At 41.2% G+C, this 21,760-nt stretch overlaps 2 protein-coding genes across 2 annotated transcripts; one reads left to right on the top strand and one right to left on the bottom strand.

Annotated features, from left to right (window-relative positions):
* Nucleotides 1-213: 213 nt before the first annotated feature.
* On the bottom strand, nt 214-5,765 carry slc39a1 (solute carrier family 39 member 1). The gene is made up of 4 exons (XM_041936776.1): nt 5,517-5,765; nt 4,218-4,348; nt 3,526-3,840; nt 214-1,483 (listed from the first exon to the last, which is right to left on the bottom strand). Exons 1-4 carry the CDS (start codon nt 5,629-5,631, stop codon nt 1,130-1,132), a joined length of 915 nt encoding a protein of 304 aa, XP_041792710.1. The 5' UTR covers nt 5,632-5,765; the 3' UTR covers nt 214-1,129.
* A 354-nt stretch (nt 5,766-6,119) lies between these two features.
* On the top strand, nt 6,120-10,670 carry tmem208 (transmembrane protein 208). Its single transcript, XM_041940566.1, has 6 exons — nt 6,120-6,304; nt 7,245-7,340; nt 7,864-7,923; nt 8,034-8,170; nt 9,734-9,818; nt 9,950-10,670. The coding sequence occupies exons 1-6, from the start codon at nt 6,299-6,301 to the stop codon at nt 10,085-10,087; spliced, it is 522 nt and encodes a 173-aa protein (XP_041796500.1). The 5' UTR covers nt 6,120-6,298; the 3' UTR covers nt 10,088-10,670.
* Nucleotides 10,671-21,760: the final 11,090 nt, after the last annotated feature.

Here is a 21,760-nt window from a genome sequence, read left to right as displayed (position 1 = left end):
CACATAGAGAACTAAAAGTGCTCTCCATACAGAAAGTGTTTTAATAAAGCAGCCTATACTGTGAGTCTACAGAGTTTACAGCAACAGTCTGGTCTCGTTAAGGTGGACAAAGTGGAAAAACAGAACGGACCGAAACAGGACAAAGATCAACATAAAGTTTATAACAGTGATCAGTTTGTCTAAATCTGTGGAGATAATCACTGATTCTTTTTATTAGAAAAGTGCAAACAGAATATAGACAAATCCCACATATTTCTCAGTTTTTTTTTTTTTTGGTATACGACTTCATAAGGCATCGGGGAGTCAGTTTACATTTACACTAGTGTACCGAACAAATGGAAGACATGTTGATTGTCGAACTATTACAGAATGACAAGTAAAAGCAGTCTAAAACTGGACACTCTACATCTAAAAGCATTGCACTGAAATACCAGTATTAAAATCAATTAAACCTTAGTCAGTGGAAACATCATTAATAACACTTTACAAAGGCCAACCATCCAGCTTAGCTGAGCCTGTAGTGAAGAACGTACCGTGAAACAACATGAAACACTTCAACAAAAGTGAAGGCACAAGCTCCCTGTTTGAATTAGTTTCAAATAAAATGTAAACCTTAAAGAGGTATGGATGTCATGACATGATTGAACTAACTGCAAGGTTTCATACACATATAACACAGCCCCTTTGTTTCCAGTGGTTTCCTCAACAGTGTCAAAGGTCAGAGACTTGTTTGCAGGTCCAAAGCATGTTTGAAAAACAAAAAAAAAAAAAACAAAGCCAGTGATGAATGAAGGGACTCTGTGATATGTCGCTTCTTTCCTTTGTGCCAAAAGTGTTTCCTCTTTACATCAAATCCTCTTAAAAACAAATTATATATGCACAAACTGCTCTTTCATGAAACATAAAAGTATACTGGAAGCAATAAAATCTGTTGACATGCTCTCTTTGACATTAAAAACTCCACAGCTGGATGTAACAGTGTGCCAGCAATCCTACTTCTTCTTTTCTAATGAAGACAGCGTGTCTTCGTGCACGTAAGTCACCCACACACCTGTCGAGCCGCAGCGTTTGGCACATTCAGGTCCGACCCTGACAGACACGCCGGCTGAAACGACGGCCGCCGTCAGTCTCAGCCCAGAAACGTCAGCGCCGCCATGACGCTGAAGCCCAGCAGGATGAAGAGCACCTTGAGCAGCTGCTTCCCGGGCGAGTTCAGCTCATGCGGGAGGATCTCTAGAAAGGTGATGTAAACGAACGTCCCCGCGGCGAGCCCCTCCAGGATGGCCTGGATCAGCGCCCCGGATGCGAGCTGAGCCTCCATCACGCTGATGCCGATGGCGATGCCTATGGGCGACATCATGGCGAACACGCCGATGTAAGCGGTCACCCACAACGGACGAACTGCGCTCTGGACCAGCTTCACAGACAGGCTGAACACTATGATGCTCTTGTGGACGAGTATGGCGATGCAGATCTCTAACACCTGCAGAAAACAAAGAGGTTTTATGGTTATTTCTGCCTCAGCCTGCAGAAACGAAGGCTGAGTTGAGTTCTACTGGTAAAAAGGATTGGGCAGTAAGGGAATATATACGAAAAGACTAAAAGCCACACTGTTTGTATCATGGTAGCGGTGCATTTTATATCTCTGGTAATATCAGGTCATTGTGGATTATGCTGCAAATCAAAGAGCAGCTCTGCTTTATGGCAAAATTCTAAATTTTACATTAGCTTTATCAAAGATGTTTCCTGGTCTTTCAGGTATTCAATCTGCTTACTCAATTTTATGTCCAGTTATTTCATCCATCAACTGTTTCTAATTGCATTTTGCACAAAATGTACAATATAATAACGCATGTTAGTGTCAAAATCTAAAATAATATTTTCTTCGATACACCGCAGTAGAGGATTTATTCATATCGGCCACTTCCAGCGAGTAACTAATGAGCAATATAACATAAAACTGGCTTTAGGATAAATCAAGACGTTCATAAAGGAGACAGCTTCCTGAGCTTTAACATGAACTCACAGGCTCATGTTGTTGATTTAATGAACACCAGACTGACGGCCAGTGTTTCACGGATCTCTTGTGGTCAGAAGTTCCTTCACATCGTCTTCATCACTGCAGCTCTTTCAGACTCAGACTCAGGTCATCCACTCAGGCCTTCTTAGGAATATATTTGTCGTTGTTGCTTTATTATCTTATGTCTAATTCATCATTTTTACCCCTGTTCTAACACATATTATGATTCTTTGAAATCTTTTCAATTATGTGATTACAAATGTGTACTTGGATCTCCTTTGAGACTGTGATCTTATTAACAAAGGGTTTTATCTAATTAAACTGTGATAATCTATTATAAAGGTCCAGTGTGTAGGATTTAGTGCCAGCTAGTAGTGAGGTTGCAGATTGCAACCAACTGAACACCCCTTGCCTCACCAAACTGAACACCCCTCGCCTCACCCTCCTCTCTAGAGACAGTGTTTGGTTTGTCTGTTCTGGGCTACCGTAGAAACATGGTGGTGTAGCATGGCGGATTGTGTGGATCCAAGCTCTCTGTAGACATAGAGAGCTCAATTTAGATCTGCCTAAATCTCACACTCTGGACCTTTAATTAACTGTCCAGTGTTTATTTTTCTAAATAGTGAAGTAAATTCCCAGCTGAACGCACACAAACAACACACAAATGAAGCTCAGAGTTCAGTCCTGGAGGCTTTGTGCCTCATACATTCAAGTCTTTCTTTCTCTTTGTGCTTCTTCTTGATCAGCTGACTGTGAGCGTTTTCTCTTTCAGTTAAACCAACCAGACTTTGCCACAGTCTCCATCAGCCAATCGTGTCGTTGCTGTCGAACTTTAAATCTTTTCTCTGCTTGCTCTCATTTCAGTGGGAAATCGTCGCGGCCTTCCTCCAAACGATTCACCTCCGGTCTTCTTCTCATTCTTCAGCCATTTCCTTCACCCCTTCACCCCCACCACCAAGGTCTAGACTCTATTACTGGGGTTTCCTAAACCACTAAAATATGATGACGGTTTGATACTGTCTAACCGGCAAAGCCTCTTTATTGTGCAAATGTCAGGAGAAATATTTGTTCACTCAGAATGAAGCCTCTTCTGATTGAAAAACATGAAAAGCGGGAACACTGACGATCGTATGCTCAGACTTCTTTGGCTGTCTTGTGACCAGAAGACACAGATCAGCTCACAGAGATTTTTTTCCTGTCAAAGTGTCCTGAAGCTATAAACTGAATCCCTGCTTTCTTCTTGTTATACGAGAGCACTGAGAATATGAATCGGACTTTGCATGCGATGCAATGCAAATGCAAAAAGCCAGAAGAAGTGGGAGGTAAATCTAAATAAGGATTTGATCCTTTAAATGTATGGAGGAAAAAAGAAAGTGAGGACAACAAGAACTGCTGTATAGTCTGTGGAGCTGTGAGTGGATTTAAAGGTTCCCTGTGGAGTTTTAGACCTCCAGAAGCACTATGGAGTGAGAGAATACAAGAAAACTCCACCCGACCCTTCTTACCTTTGAGTCAGTGCTCTGCAGGCCGATAGCAAGACCCTCGAAAACCGAGTGGAGCGAGAGGGAGAAGAAGAGCATGAAGGAACGAAAGGGGGAGTGAGCCTGAAAGTCAACATGGACATGGTGGCCGCTGCTCTCCAGGTCAGGGCTTGTTCCATGTCCGTGTCCGTGCCCGTGGCCGTTTCTGTTGTCATGCATGAGGGGCGCCCTCTCTTCACGAGCTCCTCCGATCTCTCGACAGTTCAGGACAATCCTCTCCAGTATGAGGACCATGAAGAAGCCAGCAGCCATGATGAACTCCGGAAGGGGGAAACTGATCTATTAGAGACCAACACAGACAGATTCATTAGTTTGCAGGCTCGGTCTAATAAAGTCAAGAATTAGGAGACGGAGATTGTAAACAGGCTACAGTACAGAATACTACAAAGGTCTTGGAATAACTTGATCACTTGTTCTCACTTTATTTACAGCATTTATCTGTCTTTTTAATTCTTTCACTTTCTTGAAGAATAAATACAATTGAACAAAGTTTGATTCTTGAAGAGAATAAAACAGCAAATATAGTTGCCATTAACTTCGTACTCCTAGACAGTATGCTTACCATAGATGGGCTGATGTAATCTCTACATTGTAAGTAAGAATGATTAATAGAGGAATCAAAAGAAATATCAACAGATGTCCACACTTAGATGTACCTCCAACGTCCGAGCATCCAGCTCGGTGTTGATATCTGACAGATAATCTGGAATGATGTCCAGCAGACATGCTGCCAGGAAAACACCACCGGCAAAACAGCTGATCAGACTCAGCACTGTGCGGTGGGTTTCTGCAGACGGAAAGAGAAAACATCTCGTTTGATTCAACATGAATTTACACACACAGCTGTAAAATTACAAAGACAAAATGCCAGAAACTGCAGACTAACTCTAAATTTATCAATCATGATTCTCTCTCTGAATTAATGGAACATTTTATATTTTCTAGCTTGTTATTATCACTTGGTTGAATAAAAAAAAAACATTATTACTTAATTAGCCTATAACTGAGAGATTGATGGTACATCTCAGAAATGGCACTTAGAATAACAGCTGAGAAATCATATGACACTGCAGGATATGACTTAACAGTGGGATGTAATGAGAGAAACGATACTTTCACTTCCACTTAAGAAAGGCAAAGTTCACCATCCAGACACCCTCGTTTTGCCTGCATTGCACTAAATCAAATGTGACCATGTGCTTAGAAGGATTTGGGCCTCAGGCCTCAACCAGTCAGGTGACTCCATCTCAGGGGAGGGAGGAGGGTTAATGGTAGTAAGGAATTTAAACATTACAGATTAAGGTTGACATAAATGGCAGTAACAATGTAATGGTGCAAGAACCAATAAACAGTGTCAGTTTCAAGTGGAAGAAAACAGATAATTATTAGCTTTTGCTCATCAATACTGGTTAATTGACTTATGATCAATGACTCAAACCCATCCTATTTTTTAACCACTTTAATCACTTGTCTTATCAGTTCGTTAATGGTTTCTAGGCTACTGTTGAAAAAATCAATAGCAGTTAATTGCCAATGCAACACTATCTACTGCTAAAACATGTGATGCGGTGAGACAGACGGCTGGTGAAGCCACTTAGACCAGGGTCTTACCTTCCGCTAAGCTTAGGCGGGGCCGCTCCACCAAACCTCATTAAACTTTCTGCCAATTTAAGCATGACTTGTCTTTTTGCAAATCAAAACACATCGTAGTATAGGAACGAAAACTGTATATCAACTAGTGATTTTTTTCCAGGTCGGCGTCGGAGTAACAAAGCAACAAATGATCAAATCAAAATAAAACATTAGAATTGTTCGCCATACGCCACATTATTTATCGCAGCTGTAACGCCAACTTTTCCTTGAAAAATTAACAACAATGATATCTTAAGGAACACCAATGCTAACGTGAACAGCTGCATATGTTAGCTTCTTATGTTATATTAACGTGTACCAACCTGTCCCGTTTGTGTCTCTGAACCACTTGATTCGAGCAGGGATGAATCCAAAAAGAAGAGTTAAGAGCAATAAGCCGATCAGAGCGCCTATTTTCACCTGGAGCAGATATTCCATTTTGTTGCATAAAGCGTCAGTTCAAGAAAGACGTTCACAACCTAAATGTGTGACCATTTGATCAGTTATGCGGCGAGTCGAAGCTTGCTGACCCATACGATGGGAGTTCCACTGAGATAAGCAGCCACCTGATGTTGTTGTTTAGAAAGTGGTCCCTTACTGTTGAGTCTACGGTGGCCGAGAGGGTCAAAAATTGTTCGATAAACGGAACAGGGCGCCCCCATAGCTTTACTGGCTTTCTTCTAATACTGTATAAATGCAGTATCTTTGCTAAACTACACTTGTTTCCGTTTTAAAACCTGCAATTGAGTCTTTTTATTAGACAATTTATTAAATAATAGCCAATAGTCAAAATAGTCAACATTAAATGCATTATTATATATTTAAAAATCACCAGCAGGTGGCACCCTGGCATCAAATTTCACGAGCCGCTTTCGCCACCTCACGAGGACAGCGAGTTGATGACGACATTCTCATGCGCCGGAAATGTTGACCCCACACAGAAATCTCAAATGCTGATGTGTTACAAGAAACTACACCGCAGGGAGACCGCTGAGTTTCATTTTTGATGCAGTAACATAACGACGGAGAGAAGCGGCGGTGAGTCCCAGGTCGATGTCAAAGAAGACGCAGCGGAAGAGATCAGCAGCACCGGGTCCGAGAGCCGATGGCGGTGAGAGAAGCACACACATGCAGCTGCAGCAGCGAATGACGGAAACAGGAGCGACTGACTGATTCACTCCTACATGTACACCTACAGGACAATAATAAGCACAGAAGTCAGATTTATGTCAGTGTCTCCCACACACAGAAAATTTCACTGTGCTGAATCACAGAACGCCAAATAATCAAAAGTAGGATTAATCACTTCCTAGACTTCAGGTGTAAATCAATATCTGTAAATCTGTTCACATGTGGTGTTATGCAACCGTCCATGCCACATCTTTCAAATTCTTACCTATGAGTTTTGTCTGATGATTGTCGTTTGCTTAAAATTACACATTGTATTTAACTATATAACATTTTGTAAGGGGGTACAAACATGTGTAAACAATAAACAAGCACAACACAGCAAGAAATATTTGTCACAGATCAGTGGTAAGCTGTAAATAAGCAACTGTTATTATGATTCTAATATAATTGGAAACCTTAGTAGGCAAATGTGTATTCAGTTCATGTTTACGCACTAGGATCCTGGTCTAGAGTAACAAAATTCCCTTCATTTACTGTCTGTGTAATTGCCCATTAAAATTGGGTAACAAAAACATTTGCTTTCAGCTCCCTTCTACTAATTCAAGATACCAGTGCAGAACGTCTGTAATAGACAGACAAAGATCATCAGTCAGAAACATCACACCAGAAATGTCCAGGGTGGAAGGTGAATTAAGGTCTCAATTATTGATATTGAGCAGAAACGTTAAGACGAGTGTAGATATTGTGTTACATTTACTGCGTTCAGAAAGCAGGAGGTCTGTCCAGGTACCATAAGAACAGCATGTCTGACAAGCTTAGCCTGGTTTGCACCTGCATTAAGTCAAAATGCATTGATTGGTTGATATCGTTGAAAAACGGTCCGACATTGCTGAAACTGCTTGCTGTGTTTTTCCCGACAGCCCAAAGGTAAAGTTGGCACGAAGGGAAAGAAGCAGATCTATGAGGAGAACGAGGCAACGCTGAAGTTCTACACTAGAGTCATCCTCGGCGCTAATGTAAGCACCTCAAAGCTATTTTTGTGTCATTTCAGTCAGAGGAAATGTTTAAATGTCAGCGTGATGGACACTGCAGTCCTTGAATGGGTGGTATCACAAAAACATTACTCCACTGACCTATTTTCTATGTTGTTTAACCTTAATCTTGCTGGATTCAAGGCTTGTTCATGTAATTATGTCTTTTGTCTGGGTATTAGAGTAAACTAAATGCCTGTAAAATCAAGGTGATTTATCACATTGGTGATAAAATCCTGTGAATCCTAAATAACCACAGTGCAGTCCTGCTCATTGGTTTGCAACAATACCTGCAACAGCCTAATATTAGAGAGATATTGATACTTTGGTATAAAACATATAGAAAAATACTGACTGACTGGTCAAAATAAATTGTCACATTTACGAAACTGGAACTACATAATGTTGCTTTTTTTCTTGAAAATATGACTGAAATGATTGACCGATTATTAGAATAGTTGCAGATTAGTTTTCTGTTGATGGACTAACTGATTGATCATCTCCGCAGGCAATATATGCTGCCGTCAATCTTTTGGTTTTCTACAGTTCATCTACATTTTGGACATGGGTGAGTGCATTTTTTCAAGATTATTTCAAATCCAGACATCCACATATCTAATGTAGGTTCTGCTGCCACCACGCTCGTCCCGGCACTAAAACCCTGTCCTCCTCCTGCAGCTGCTGCTTGTGTTTGCACTCGCAGTGTATGTAGGGAGTTACCGCTCCATGTCTGCCATGGCCAAGCCAGTGTTTGCTGAGGATGGAAGTCTCCTGGACGGAGGAATAGACTTAAACATGGAGCAGGGAATGGCAGAGTAAGTAATCCTCAAAATATAGTAAATATAGATATATTTGGAAGAGAAACTCCACATTTGGTCCATGAATATGCTATAAAAACAACATGACTATGTGAAACAACTTGGAAATACTTTTTTACACATTTTTTTTTTATTCAGGTGGCTTAACTAACCATGGAAGTGTGAGGTAGCTTAAAAAGTGCCAAAGTAGAGCCAAATATCAGGACATTTCTGGAAGCATGAAGCAAAATAAAGAGTAAAACAGTAAAGAGGGAAGGAGAAAAGCATTTCAGCAGAAGCATTATTGAAGTCCCCTTCATGTTACTTTGCTCGTCTAGTAATGATACGCCAGTAATGAGCACTGGCGAGTGCTTGGCAGACTTTTTTTGCCCTGGGTTTCACCTATCAGGCTACATTCTGTCTGTCCTAACCCTCTAATTGATGGAACATATTGGAGACAGGAAGCTTTGCAGACGTTGCTCAGGGCTGAAAATACTAACCGCCCTCTTCTACTGTGTAAATAATTGAATTTATATCTTTAAGACGTGACAGTGTTTGGCTTCAAATTCTAATAAAAGCATGCTGCAACTGAACATCAGTGAAGGCAACGAAGGACAATCCTCAGACACAAGCCGAGTTTTTTTGGTGATTTGAACTGTGTTTTAGTCTTGGAGTCTTTATATTCTGTATGAATCTGTTTGTGGTTAGAGATGCCAGTAGTGCATTACAGTATATTAGGTTTACTTCTCTATCCAAGAAACTAAATGCAAGGTTCAGTTGGGTTTGTGCATTAATAATGTAGAACTTGTGGCCACATTTCTGTTTCTCCACTTGGACTTATGGAAGACACAAAGACCATTTTAATCATATTATTTTCTGTCTTAATGTGAAAGTATGTCAATAAACAGCAGTCACATAACAAAACTAGTTGAAGAAGTCATTGTGTCCCCCGTCTTCTGAAACTAGACCTCCACCCGTGCTGAAGAGGAAAAAATGAAACATGTCATTTTCAAGACATTATGTTCTTAGGTCTGTCTGTCTGTTCCTGTGAACGCGATAACTCAGGAACGCCTGGAGGAAATTCTTCAAATATGCAAACATGACTCAAAGATGAACTAAAAACAATTTGGTTGTCAAACATCACAGTGACCTCACAAAACACGGTTTTGACCATAACTCGTTATTAACTAATTAATACGCCAATTATGACAACATTTCACACAAAAGTCTCACAGGATAAAATCATATTTGTCATTCGGTCAGATACTGAATTGGTGACACTAATCTTGGGTCTCCACCTTAAAACTGTGCTAATTGTATGTGTATGAAGCATCCACGTTCTTTGCAGCAGCATCCATATTTGAGTCCACCCACAAGCTCACTGGTTCTGCTGATATTGAGCTGCAGGTGATTGTCATTGATCAGCCCTCTGTTCTCCTCTGGAAAAATAGTCTCTAAGTAAAGACAGCATGTTTCTCACTGGAAGTTATTTACTGGAATTATACATGTCTTCACTACATATAGGAGTCTAACAGACATGGACATAAATGCAAAATAAATGTCTGTGTGTTCTGGTTTTAGGCACCTGAAGGACGTCATCCTGCTCACAGCCATAGTGCAAGTTCTCAGCACCATCTCCTCTTATTTCTGGTATCTTTGGCTGCTGGTAAGAGCTTTTAAGGACGTTCTGTGTCCAGTTTCTCTTGGAGCTCGCTGTTTTTCTCCTGCCTGACGCCTTTTGTGTTTCGATGTCCTCGTGTCTCATAACTCGATCTTGTCCTCTGCTTGTGTTGTCAGGCCCCGGCCCGTGCCCTGCACCTGCTGTGGGTGAACTTTCTGGGCCCCTGGTTTATGGCAGAAAGCCCGTCAGCACCAGAGGAAGTCAATGAGAAGAAGCAGAGAAGACAAGAGCGCAGACAGATGAAGAGATTCTGATGCTGCAGAGCAGTCGGAGCAGTATTTTTATACACAGAATCTAATATACAGATAGCGAGGAACTCGTAAGTTATTTAGGAAGAAATGTTGTTATTAAGTTAAACTCGATCCAAATCTGATACTGTGGGATCTTGTTTTCCATGTTTGTTTTCTTTCTGCTTTCTCATGTAATCAAATTTTCTCCCTAAATTATGAAATGAAATCTTCCCTATTTAGATAATGTCACGGTCCAAATTTCATTTGTCCTCATGCAGAGATTTAAGAGTTTTGCCATTGCACAATCCCGTCAAGCTGCCCCCTGCAGATTCCCATCAAATGCCCCCCCCAACAACCCCGCGATACAATGACGAAATGAGTCAAAACCAGAGCCAGCTAGATTTATTCTGTCAGTGCCACTTTTGTCATGGCGTGTCTTTTATTTGATTTTATTTTCAGAATTCATCGGTGAGCCTTCAATACAGAGCCGAGACGTTTTTGTTTGTAAGCTTTACAGAATAAACTGGATATAAATCAACGTTAATGTGAAAGTGAAAACTTTTTTTTTGCAATAAAAATCTTCCTCCAGTGTGTGGAGTTGATCATCGTATGTGTTTCCGTTTATTTTTCAGTTGTGAGGAAGGCTCAGTGTGTCTGCTTTGTTAACATTATGCCCTCAGTCATGCCTTGCAGGACTGAACAGTTATTTTCCATCGTCTCAGTAGGCTGAAACTTGCTTTTGGTGTGTTTTTTAAAATGTCTGGGTCCACCTTAAAGGCTCTCTAACATACTGTAGATGGTTATAATGTATTTCTCATAGAAAAGTGTGGAACATTAGCCTCCTCAATCAAACAGGTATGTGTAGACTAAGGTAAAGTCAGCTGCACCATAAAGGCTGTGACAGTTCACACTGGAGGTATCCTTATTTTCCTCTAAAAGGAGCCGAAGCTCCTGGAAAGATGCTCAATTCTTTTCTGTTTGGATTATCCATTAATTTTGTAAATGAGCTTTTGCTTTACATTTTTTACTTGAGTCATTCTTCCATATTCAGTCATTCATACTGTTGGTTTAGTTGGCAACAGTCCACTCATCCAAGGAGAAAAAAATATTTTTTTGGATTTGAGTTGGTGTATGCGATGATTTGGGGGGGGGGGGGAACAACCTTCCTGACATCTGGTTTTCTTGTCTTTACTCCTACAAATTCATGAGGAGCAGGAAGGATTAATTGTGATGTGAGGATGTTGCTCTCAAAGCTTTTATTGTGGAAAAGCCGTTTGACACTTTATTCAAAGAATAGCTTACAAGGTTATATCAAGTTGTTTTTTTACGTTTTAGCCAGGCTGCATCTGAATAATTTTCATCATCGATTAATGTGCTGGTTGTTTTTTTAGATGAATAATTCCTTGTTTGGCCTTTTTAGAGGATGAGTCAGCACTGCTGACCATAATCCTGTGTGTTTTGAGAGGGTGTTTTCAATCCAGGCATGTAATCCTTTAATTTATTGTATCTGAGAACAAAAAAGTCCAACCTCCAAACAGAGACATGCTTTTTCACAAAAACAACACCTAGTTTAATCTTGGAAGGGAATTTGGATTTCCTGCTCAACATTTGAAGTTATGGTTCATTTCCTTCCGCCCTAACGATACGAGTGCTGCAGCCTCCTGCACGATGTGGCGGCTTCAGGGCTGCAAACAGATTCCCTTTTTATTATTATTTTAAATAAAAGATTTAAAAGAATAAATTAAGAGGAACCTCACATTGAAGTTACTGGTTGCAGAACTTCAGACACCATCACCTGTCTTTTCTCCATGACTCTGGAAGCTGCTCACATATTTAAGATTAGAGATTAAGTATCAGATCTGACAAATCAGCTTTTAGATGACAGTTTAATCCCCAAATACTGAAGAAACGTCAACCACTGGGTGCACAGCTACACTCAACATTTGTGTTTCCATCCGGTGAGTTGAGCCTCGTCCTCAGGGGAAAATGTTGTTTATTATCAAGTCTGCTAAGTGACTTTATGCTGTCTATCCAGTGTTGACAAAAGTATATTCAGTGATTATGTTCATGCTCAGACTCCAAAGAGAGTGAGTGGGCTGGCTAAGCCCAGATCTGCTCCCAATATAATTACAGATTTCTCATTATTGTTACATCCATGCTTACCCAACTCAGCAAGCTACAACCTGCAGCCTTCTCGGAGGGGAATCACTGCGATGGTGTGAATCCCGTTTAAAGGGAACAAAACAACAAGGCATCTACAAAGTTTGCCTTAATCTCATACATGCAGGAATCCAAACAGCCTTTTGTACCCAACTTTATACTTTTCCTAAAATGTCAATATCCCCACAAGCCTTTTCAAAATGACTGCTTTTGCTTTGCCTGTGTCCTGCCCTCCTTCATTCCAGCCCTGTGGTCCTATACTGTCTCTATTATAGGGTTATAAACAAAGTAACCAAAATTAGAGCAGCACGGCATCCAGTTGTCAGGGCCAATCCCAGATGTGGGCTTTGAGAGGGACCATGTTGCAGTGTAATTTAGCACTGGGGACACTCACTTGCACGTTACCCCACCCCCTTAAAACTCACATATGTACTTTGTGCTTTCTGGAGGAAGATGAGCAGAAATGTTGATTTTACGTGTGTTTATTTCAGCCACTTTGCCTGCTACGAAATTCCCCAGTGAGAACTTTGAAAAATGAGCCGCCCGGCTGGAAACACTCTATGGTTTTTGCTCGAAGCTTTTCCAAATGCAAACTTTCCTTTTCTTGAGAACGTGAAATTGTCTCTGCTCCTTCTTTGAGGCGCAACACAAAACAGAGAAGTATTTCCTAAAATAACGTGCTGCATGTGAGAGTCCCTGTCTCGGCTGCTGATTTAAGACAGAGGGAAAAGAAAGGAGTCGGGGAGAGAGGTTCTTGTTTACCATGGCAGTAAAAAAGGGTTCATCCTGACAAGATGAAATAAGGGAGTTGAGCTGCATTCCATTTTCCAGGCTTTGTGCGCAGCTTTACATGCTGTAACCTAAAAATCCCCTGCAGTTAAACCCATTCAAACTGCAAAAGAGCAAGAAAATGCCTACAAGTTAACAAAAACGCTTCAACCTGAAGATAGAAAGTGGGGAAGTGGAGCCCTTTGTCTCACTGGCTCCAGCAGAACATGGCCTTCAGATTTTGGATCCCTTTTAGCGCCAGACAAAACAGGAAATTGGGGGGCATTTGGGCAACAGGCGAGCCTTTGACCCTTGAACTACAGCCCTCCCTGTCTTTGAAGTCAAGAGAGAGAATCACAAGCAATTATGCACGATGCAGAGTGTGTTCCCTTGAACATTAAGCCTCCACTGTGTAAACAGAATCAGAGCTCTCTGTGTGTGTTTGGCAGAGCCGTGGGTGTAGTCCGCTTCAAGTTTATAATCTCGGCTCTGTTTCAACCCTGTTTTGACTCAAACAGAACTGACCCAAACACTTTTCACAGTTTGGGTTGTGGCGAAGGAGTGGCTGGTGTTCGTACAAGGCACTCCTGCAACTATTTCAATTTTTCATGTATGGTCTGCATGCTTTCTCTACGCACCACTAGTTCCAGCATCATCGTTTAGCTTAAAGAGGATATCGGCCAGGCAGCGTTCACGGCTCCCACCGTGGCTTTAAAAGGAAGGTGTGAAGAATTCCTGCTGCATTTGACTGTGTGTGTGTGTGTGTGTCTGAAAGCATCTTGAGCATCATACTTGGCGGCAAATACTCCACCCTCCTCAGAGATTGTCGCCTCTGTTTAACATCTCCCTCCATCCCCCCCGTCAGCCTGTCATCTGCTGCTGTTTGTCACCAGCTGCAGACTGAAGACAGATATGCTAAATCAATGAAACCTTAGATGTAATGTCATGTCTGTGAATGTGCCACAGCTACTAGCAGATTAATATAAGACATCAGAATAGTTCTATATGGACTATGAGATATTTAATGATGAATGATGTGCCTGCACACAAACACCTCCGTGAAAACAACCGATCCTCTTGTCTGCCTGCTAATGAACATGCAGCAGATCTGGAGGTCTTGTGGCTCATTACACTGTGAAAATATGTTAAAGAACACTACATTATCCACAATGCAGCCCAGCCGCTGCCGCTTCGGTTGGCGGTTCGGGTGTGTTATGCTGGTAATGGCTAATGTAGCTCGAACCGCTAGCCTCAAGCACAGACATAAATACCTGCACGCTGCAGATTTCATTGCATATATCGTTTATTTCCTCATCATTGTTTGTATATATTGTTTGTTTAAAATTGTTGCACTATTTAACTTTTTGGTCAGTTTTTTGTTTTTTGTCTTTTTTTTCTCATTGAGCTTTTTTTTCCTATTCAAGAACACTGGGTGCAGTTTTTAAACTGGAGTCAAAATCCTTGTATTGGCCAATAAAGCCGATTCCAAAACTTTATATATTTATATTGCAATCTTTAATCTATTGTAAATCTTGAATTAATTGTTAAAATTATTGTGTTAAAATTGCACAAATAAGTACAAAATGCTTCACTCAGTAAGGGGAATAAAATGTGATCCATGAGGTACCAAAAAAAAATGAGCCACAAAGGGTCAGCATATAAAATCTATCTGCCCTAAAGGCTACAGGAGGAATATTATAACAAAAACATCATACAAGATCAGTAGGATGTCCTGAAAGCCTGATGATTAAGACATATACCGCATAACCATAACATAAGAGTGACCTTTGTCGCATGTCATACTTCTTTCCTGTCTGTCTGTCTGTCTGTCTGTTCTTAGCAAATACCAGCAAGTAAAAACCAGAGTAAAAGAAATACATGGTATTATTAGATAGTAACATGACAAAGCACCATCATGTAAGCAACATATTTCTCAGTCAAGCAGTGCTGAAAGTTGTATTCCTGATGGAGACATAGAAACAAACACGATGACATCTGACCTGATATTAAAGAGAAATCTCCCCAGAGCTCATCAGCACAGCAGAGATAACCTCTTGATTTGAACCTGGACAAGGAAGGGAAAACCACGAACATCATGACTGAAACATCCTGAGGATCTCAAGGTCGGCTCACGTCATCAATCTCAGTTCGGCCTCGTCTATATTAAGTTAGTCACCGTCGTCTGCCAGATCCTCACTGGGAAGGTCACAAACTCGAAGGCATAAAAGTTGTATTTTGTACATTTCAATTTGCTGGCTAAAGCAGCCCCACGCAGCTGCCATCGCACGATGAAACAGTCCACTGTCAGAGGCAGTGAAAATTAGCCTCACGTTATTCTTGATTAAGAGAAGCACCATCAACATGAAGTGCTTAATTTGTGGATACATGCATTGATTCAAGGCCAAACTAACAAATCAGACAACGTGCATAAATCTCAGGTTAAGGATAATTGTTCTGCTCTGGAGCTAAATTGATCATAAATAATTCATGGCGTGTGCAGGAATGTGTTACATTCTTACACACTCTTTGCTTGTAATGACTTGCACTCACTGTGTAAGTCTTGTATCATTACATACTTAACCGTCTTGTATGAACCATACCTGTATGTGTTTGCTGTATGTCACATCCTGAGTACTGCTTTTCTCTACTTTTCACCTTTTATTTACAATCTGCTTTTGATTTCTCCTTTCAGTCAAGGGTGGTACCTTAAACTACAGCACATTTAATTGAGGTTGAATCTTGAGCATGGACAAAGAAAAATAAATAAGACACCATGAAATAAATAATTGTACGACTAAATACAGACAAAATATGTAATACAACATGACATTGTGGTATGATCAAATCAAATTTTAAAACAAACAGGACAGAGCGGACCACATAACTGTCTCTGTTTATCATGTTTGGCAGACAAAGACTTTGAGGGTTGCATTATGAAATACACCCTACGCCAATACGGCAATCATTTCTAAACAAGAAATGCTGGGATGAAAGAAAAGTGACATGCAGTGACATCATTTTGAACATATTGTGTCTCCATAAATATGAAGCAAAGGCTCAATTTCTAGATAATTTCCTACTGATTAACCTATGATATATATTCTCATTAGCACGAGCTGCCGCTTTGATTCTGGGCGTCCTCACACTTAATTCTGCAATGGCAAGAATGTCTTTTCCCCCCATACACAGTATTTTGCTTGCTAACAATGCCTAAAAAAGGACCTAAAATGTATTTAAGAGTAGACTGTAGCAATGCAATCAACATATCTGAAAATTCACAAACACATTAGATGAACTTTTATTTACTCTTTAGTCAGAATTCACACAGGCTTTCTGACAAATATAACTTAATAAAGGCATTAATGTAGGTTGAATAGGCCTACACAAATGTGTGGGTAATTAACTCTCCAGGTAACTTAGCGATGATAGCTAACGACTAGCACTACATGATTGTTTTTTAAGGTCAACCTTACTTTTCGTGCATGTCCCAGCTGAAGTGGAGTGTTATTTCCGGTCCAGTGTCACAGTAATAAGTTCATGTGATGGGAACATTAACGGATCGTAACTTTAACTAAAGCTATGAGGGGAATATCCTCAGACTGTACGGGTACTAGCTAGCTAATGCACAGAATGTGCGCTAGCTAGCTAATGCTCTGACAGGAATGTGGCATAACATTGCGAGACGATAGCAGAAGCTAACACAAAACACATTGCTTTAGCCTACATAGCACTCACATTGCACTCTAGATTTCCACTTTTTAATAGATTTGAAAGTAATGAAATACTGGGTTACGGCAACACCGCTCGGACAAACCGCACGCAGAACTGCAGTACATGCTAAGAACCATTAGCATTAATAATGACACTGTGATTACAGTTGCCACGATTATTTCTGATTACCGCACTGGTTATATTTTGGGGGCTGGGGGCATTTTGAGCTTATTTCCTTTCGTGTCTTGGTGTTTCCCTCTCCCTCTGTCACCTGTCTGTCTCTCCCCTGTCTGTCACGTATGTGTACGTTTCACTGCAGGGTGTGGCTGACAGGTTTGGTCCCGCCTCCTCTTCTCCTGAGCACACCTGCTCTCAACCAGACAATCAAGACTCACCTGCTGCCACAGAACACGAGCACCGGTCTTTCCACCCAGTGTTCATGGAATCATCAGTTTATCCGCATGGTAGCGACCTTGATCTCTGAAGAATCGAAAGTATTTTTTGATCTCTGTTTCCCTGTCTGCTCACCTGCCTTCCTGGCTTGTTTTTGTGTGTGTGTGTGTGTTCAGGTGCCAAAACCGTCACCTGTCTCAGTCCATTTACTGTCTGTCTGCGCCCTGTGAGTTACTGGATTTGGACACTCTTCCTCCTCAGTCACCTCTCCAGTTTTTCGTCAGTCATCTGAATCTACGGTTGTACATTATCTGTAGCTTTTATTAGACCATTGACTTTTCACTCAACTCCTGCCTCCTCTGTCTGAGTTATAGCATTTATGTCCGTTTGTACAAAACCTAACAAGTTGAATATTGGGAGGGGATGCGTCCCCCTCAACATGCATTATAATTGTGGATCTTTTAAAAGAAGCAAGCAGCAGTGGTACCCCGGTGGCCTTTGGTTAAGGTGCTGACCATGAAGCACAGTTTACCTTTGTTGCATTCCATTCTCCCTCTCTTCTCTCAGTTTCTGTCCTCTCTCCACAGTAATCCCTCTAGTAATTGAGATTCATATAAAAATACACACAGCAATGCTTTGACATCCATGTACCCTGTACTGTCATTGGATCTGGCCATGTGATGCACCCAAAGCTGTAAACTCTGAAACACATGCTGTGTACTTCAGAGGCACTTGACTTCAGTCAGTATCAGTGACTGATTCTGGGTTGTGATAACAGCTAAAACAGGCCACATCAATTGTCCCTCCATTCATCATTTTGTTTTGTTGTTTGTGCTCTCATTTAGAGTAAATAAATAACAGGACCTCTCTGAAACGACCACAGCCATTAGTTGCGACGGTGGCGCCACTGTCCTCATGACTCCAGCTGAACCAGGATCAGTGAGGGACAGGCTCCATCACACTGGGTTCCCTTCCTCTTCCTTTGTTTTCATCCAGTTTCCTTCCTCGTTTTCTTAGATGCTGTTCTCCCCCGATGGAAGTCTAAACAAAATACAATACTGTGAAAGTAAACAAATGCACAAATATCATGTCCCATAACCTTGGCCCCTACCAAAACCAGATCCAGTTTTATGAGGATCCCAGGAGTCGGTTTTGGTGTATCCTTCCGGCACTTGACCAAGGAGCTGCAATCCTGATTGACTGGATTTCCATGTGCTATGAATGTGATTTGTGACTACAGTGTAGGAAATATTTCTAGTAACTTAGTATTTTGCTGATTCAGAATTGAGTTTTGATTCAGTTTTCCTGAAAACATGAACAATATGAGTACCACAGATCATACTTCTAGCTGCAAGGCCATTTTTGTGTTTACTTTAGTTTTTGACATCAGATCTTAAAGCCTGAGCTCATACACTGTCCCGAACGCTGCCAAAATAGCTTTTTGTGAAACTGATTTCAAAATGTATTCCTAAATGCAGTGTTGTGTTGTCTGGCAAGCCAGTTTCCAATGAACTGGTTGATACAGGGAAGGATGTTGTCAAACCTCAAATGTCCTTTAAGTGTATCAGGCTTTCAAATAGGAAGGAAGCCCGTAGTATGTAATTACAATGTTCTGTGAGTGAGCTCAGAGGAAGACCTGTGCTTCATGTTATCCCAGTTTTTCTTTCGTTATAATTATCTAATAAGAGCAAAAAAAAAAAAAAAAAAAACGCCCCAAATTAACAGATTCCAAATGTTTCCTTGGACATACAGTACATCTGGTGATGCAGCATCCATCAACCTGCACAGTTAACTTGGCTAATGCCTGCATTAACATTAATGAGGTTTTACACACGTTTTTATGCAGCTCTTGCTTCTAGCGTCGTGTTACCGCCATCACCCTTCCCCACCATTTCAAACCCATCCATCCCCGCCCACCTCATACTATTAGACCTATAATGGAAGTCTAGATTAATGGTTAATTTCCAGGAAACCCCTGTGTTCTGTCATAAAGTGCTTTCCATTAATTAGTGACTCTGTTTCTCAGAACGGAGTGGGAGACAAGAAGAGTGATTAATGAGCTAACTAGTGCAGCCAGTGGCTCGCCTAGCTCCAGTGGTGAGCGTGAGAGCCGGACCCGCGAAGAGAGAGAAAGAAAATAAATATGTGGCCCTTGAAAAAAAAAAAAAAAAAACGCATGGAAATTCGTTGAAAGGGTAGCTGAGTGCAGTTTCAAAGGGATGGTGGAGCATTAGAGCTGAACTGTGAGTGAGAGGGCAGAGCGAGGCCTGATTACGCCCTCTCTGGTGCCAGAAGTCCAGCAGACGGGGATGGGTGTGTGCTGAACTGAGAGCTGCTAACAAGGAAAGCAGTTCAGGCAGCTTCTTGACTCCTTTCACTCCCTTAAGGTGTGAGGTTCCTGCCAAGAGTTGGATGAGACGACTGATATCACCACAGCCAGCAGTTGGTTAGCTTAGCTTAGCATGAAAACTGGAAGCATCAGCTATCCTGGACCTGTTTCATAATTGATTCATTAATTTTGTTATGTTTGTATGAGTAAACAAACAAAACACAACTTCATTAGTGAGCTTTACTGGTGGTATGCTGATTTTTTAAAAAACTTTGGACAGAATCAGGCTAACTTCTTCCCACTGTTTCCAGTCTTTATGCTAAGCTAACCTACTGTTAGCTGCAACTAAAGATTTAAAGGAATAGTTTGACTTTTGGGGAAGTATTTTTATGTACAGAATTAGATGGGAATATTGATAACACTTTTTTTTTATCCTCTTTGTTTTTTAACTGTGAAGCTACAGCTGCCAGTTAGTTTAGCTTAGCATAAAGACAGGAAATGCTAGCAACATCCACCTACTAGCACATCTAAAACTCACAAATTATGATGATATACTTTTTTGTTTAATGTGTATAAATGCAAAACTAACTCAATTTTTTACCATAAGACAGAGCCTGAGTAGCTCTGGCTAACCGGTATCTGCTCTAAGCTAAGCTAGCCAGCTGCTGGCTGCAGCCTCATAAACATACAAGATAAAATATAACTTTATTGATCCAGCACCGGGGAAATTAAGATGTTACAGACAGCAATAATAGCAAGAATAAAAAGTAGATGTAGAAAAAGAACAAACTATATGAGAGTGTTGCCATCTTTTCATCTAAATCCCCACAAGGATGTGCATAACTGTATTTACCAAAATGTGAAATATTACTTTAAGTCAGGATCAGCCGCAAACAGATAAATATTTCAGCCGGCTAACGTTACTAACTGCTGGCAGTGTTTGTGTGTGAGTCCTATGGACCTCAGATTAAGAGGGCAGCCTGGCGTGAGTCCAGAGGTCTGGCTAGACATTATCTCCAGCACCCCTGCATGTTTTCATAAGGGGGCCTCCTAGTCTCTCCAGTGCTGGCCTGTAAGTGGACGGGAGTGGGCAGCAGGAGTGTTTGCGCGGACATGAATGTTTATGTACGCGTGTGTGTTTGTGTGGGTGTACAATAAACTGCCGCCTTGGTGGGGCAACACACTGTCTGCCATGTCTCTGGTCTAGAGCAGAGCCATTAGAGGAGCGATGAAGCCGATGACATGTTGTTCCTGTGACAGGCCGCCTGGCCCCAGACTCCACTGCTGCTGCTGCTGCTGCTGGTGCTGGTGCTGCTGGAGCTGTGGGAGCCCTCAGGTCTGCCACTGGACAGACACAGAGACGCAGGGACTGCGTTTATTTTGGGAGGTGGTTTGGTGCCGGACACCCTGTCTACTCTCCCACCAACCTTTATACACCGCCACCCCCTCTTCCCGTACTCCCAACACACACACACACACACACACACACACCTTATCACCAACGCACACGCAACCGGGACGCTTGTACGTGGAGTCAGTAGCAATTGTTTGACTGACGTAGATTCTATTAAAGGGTCAGTTCACCCAAAGTATACAACAGAATATTTTCATAAGAGAGTAATTCCAATGAAAACTGTTCACGGTGAGGTCTGTTAACACATTTAACTTTACAAGTCCAGTAAGCCTTCTCCACTGGTTTGTGTATGACTGTACAAAGAAAAAATAGCTGTAATATTATAAAGAGCAATATGACTTTCAGTTGGCAAGTACTACTCATCAGGAAATTTGTGAGTGGCGTCCAGGTGGCCGAGAGGTTTAAGGCACCAGCCGTGAACAACAATGTCTGTCTCTCTGTCTTGTCATTTCTTTTCATCTCTAAAGGCATAAAATGTCTGTGGTGGTCTATTAAATGCAGCTTGCATTAAAAACTCTTCATTTCATTGAATAAAAGCTATGCTTCTCATCTTCTTCTATTCTTCCTCCATTAATTGTCTTCTGTTTCTGTTTAGGAAATTAATGCAGATGTAATTCAATGATGGCATGACTGCACAGACTATTGCCTTTTTGTCAAGTGTCCAATAACCACTTTTTCCCAGGTCAGCCAGCCCATTTGACCTCCTTGAGTTTAAGCTATGCAGACTCAACGGTTCCCTGACTATTGATTAAGATTCAGGTAATTTAAGCTTTATTGTCATTGTCTCAACCATAATTATAGCTGCATACAGCACCAAAATAGAGCCAATGGTATAAAATAGTAATCTAGATTTATGCAAAGTACAATGCAACACAGTCTCTGTGCACATTAGCTTTATATACATAATTGTTTTATTGTACAT

Source organism: Chelmon rostratus, chromosome 1, assembly GCF_017976325.1.
Source record: "Chelmon rostratus isolate fCheRos1 chromosome 1, fCheRos1.pri, whole genome shotgun sequence".
In the NCBI taxonomy this organism is placed as follows: Eukaryota; Metazoa; Chordata; class Actinopteri; order Chaetodontiformes; family Chaetodontidae; genus Chelmon; species Chelmon rostratus.
This window is presented reverse-complemented; position numbering and strand designations above follow the sequence as displayed.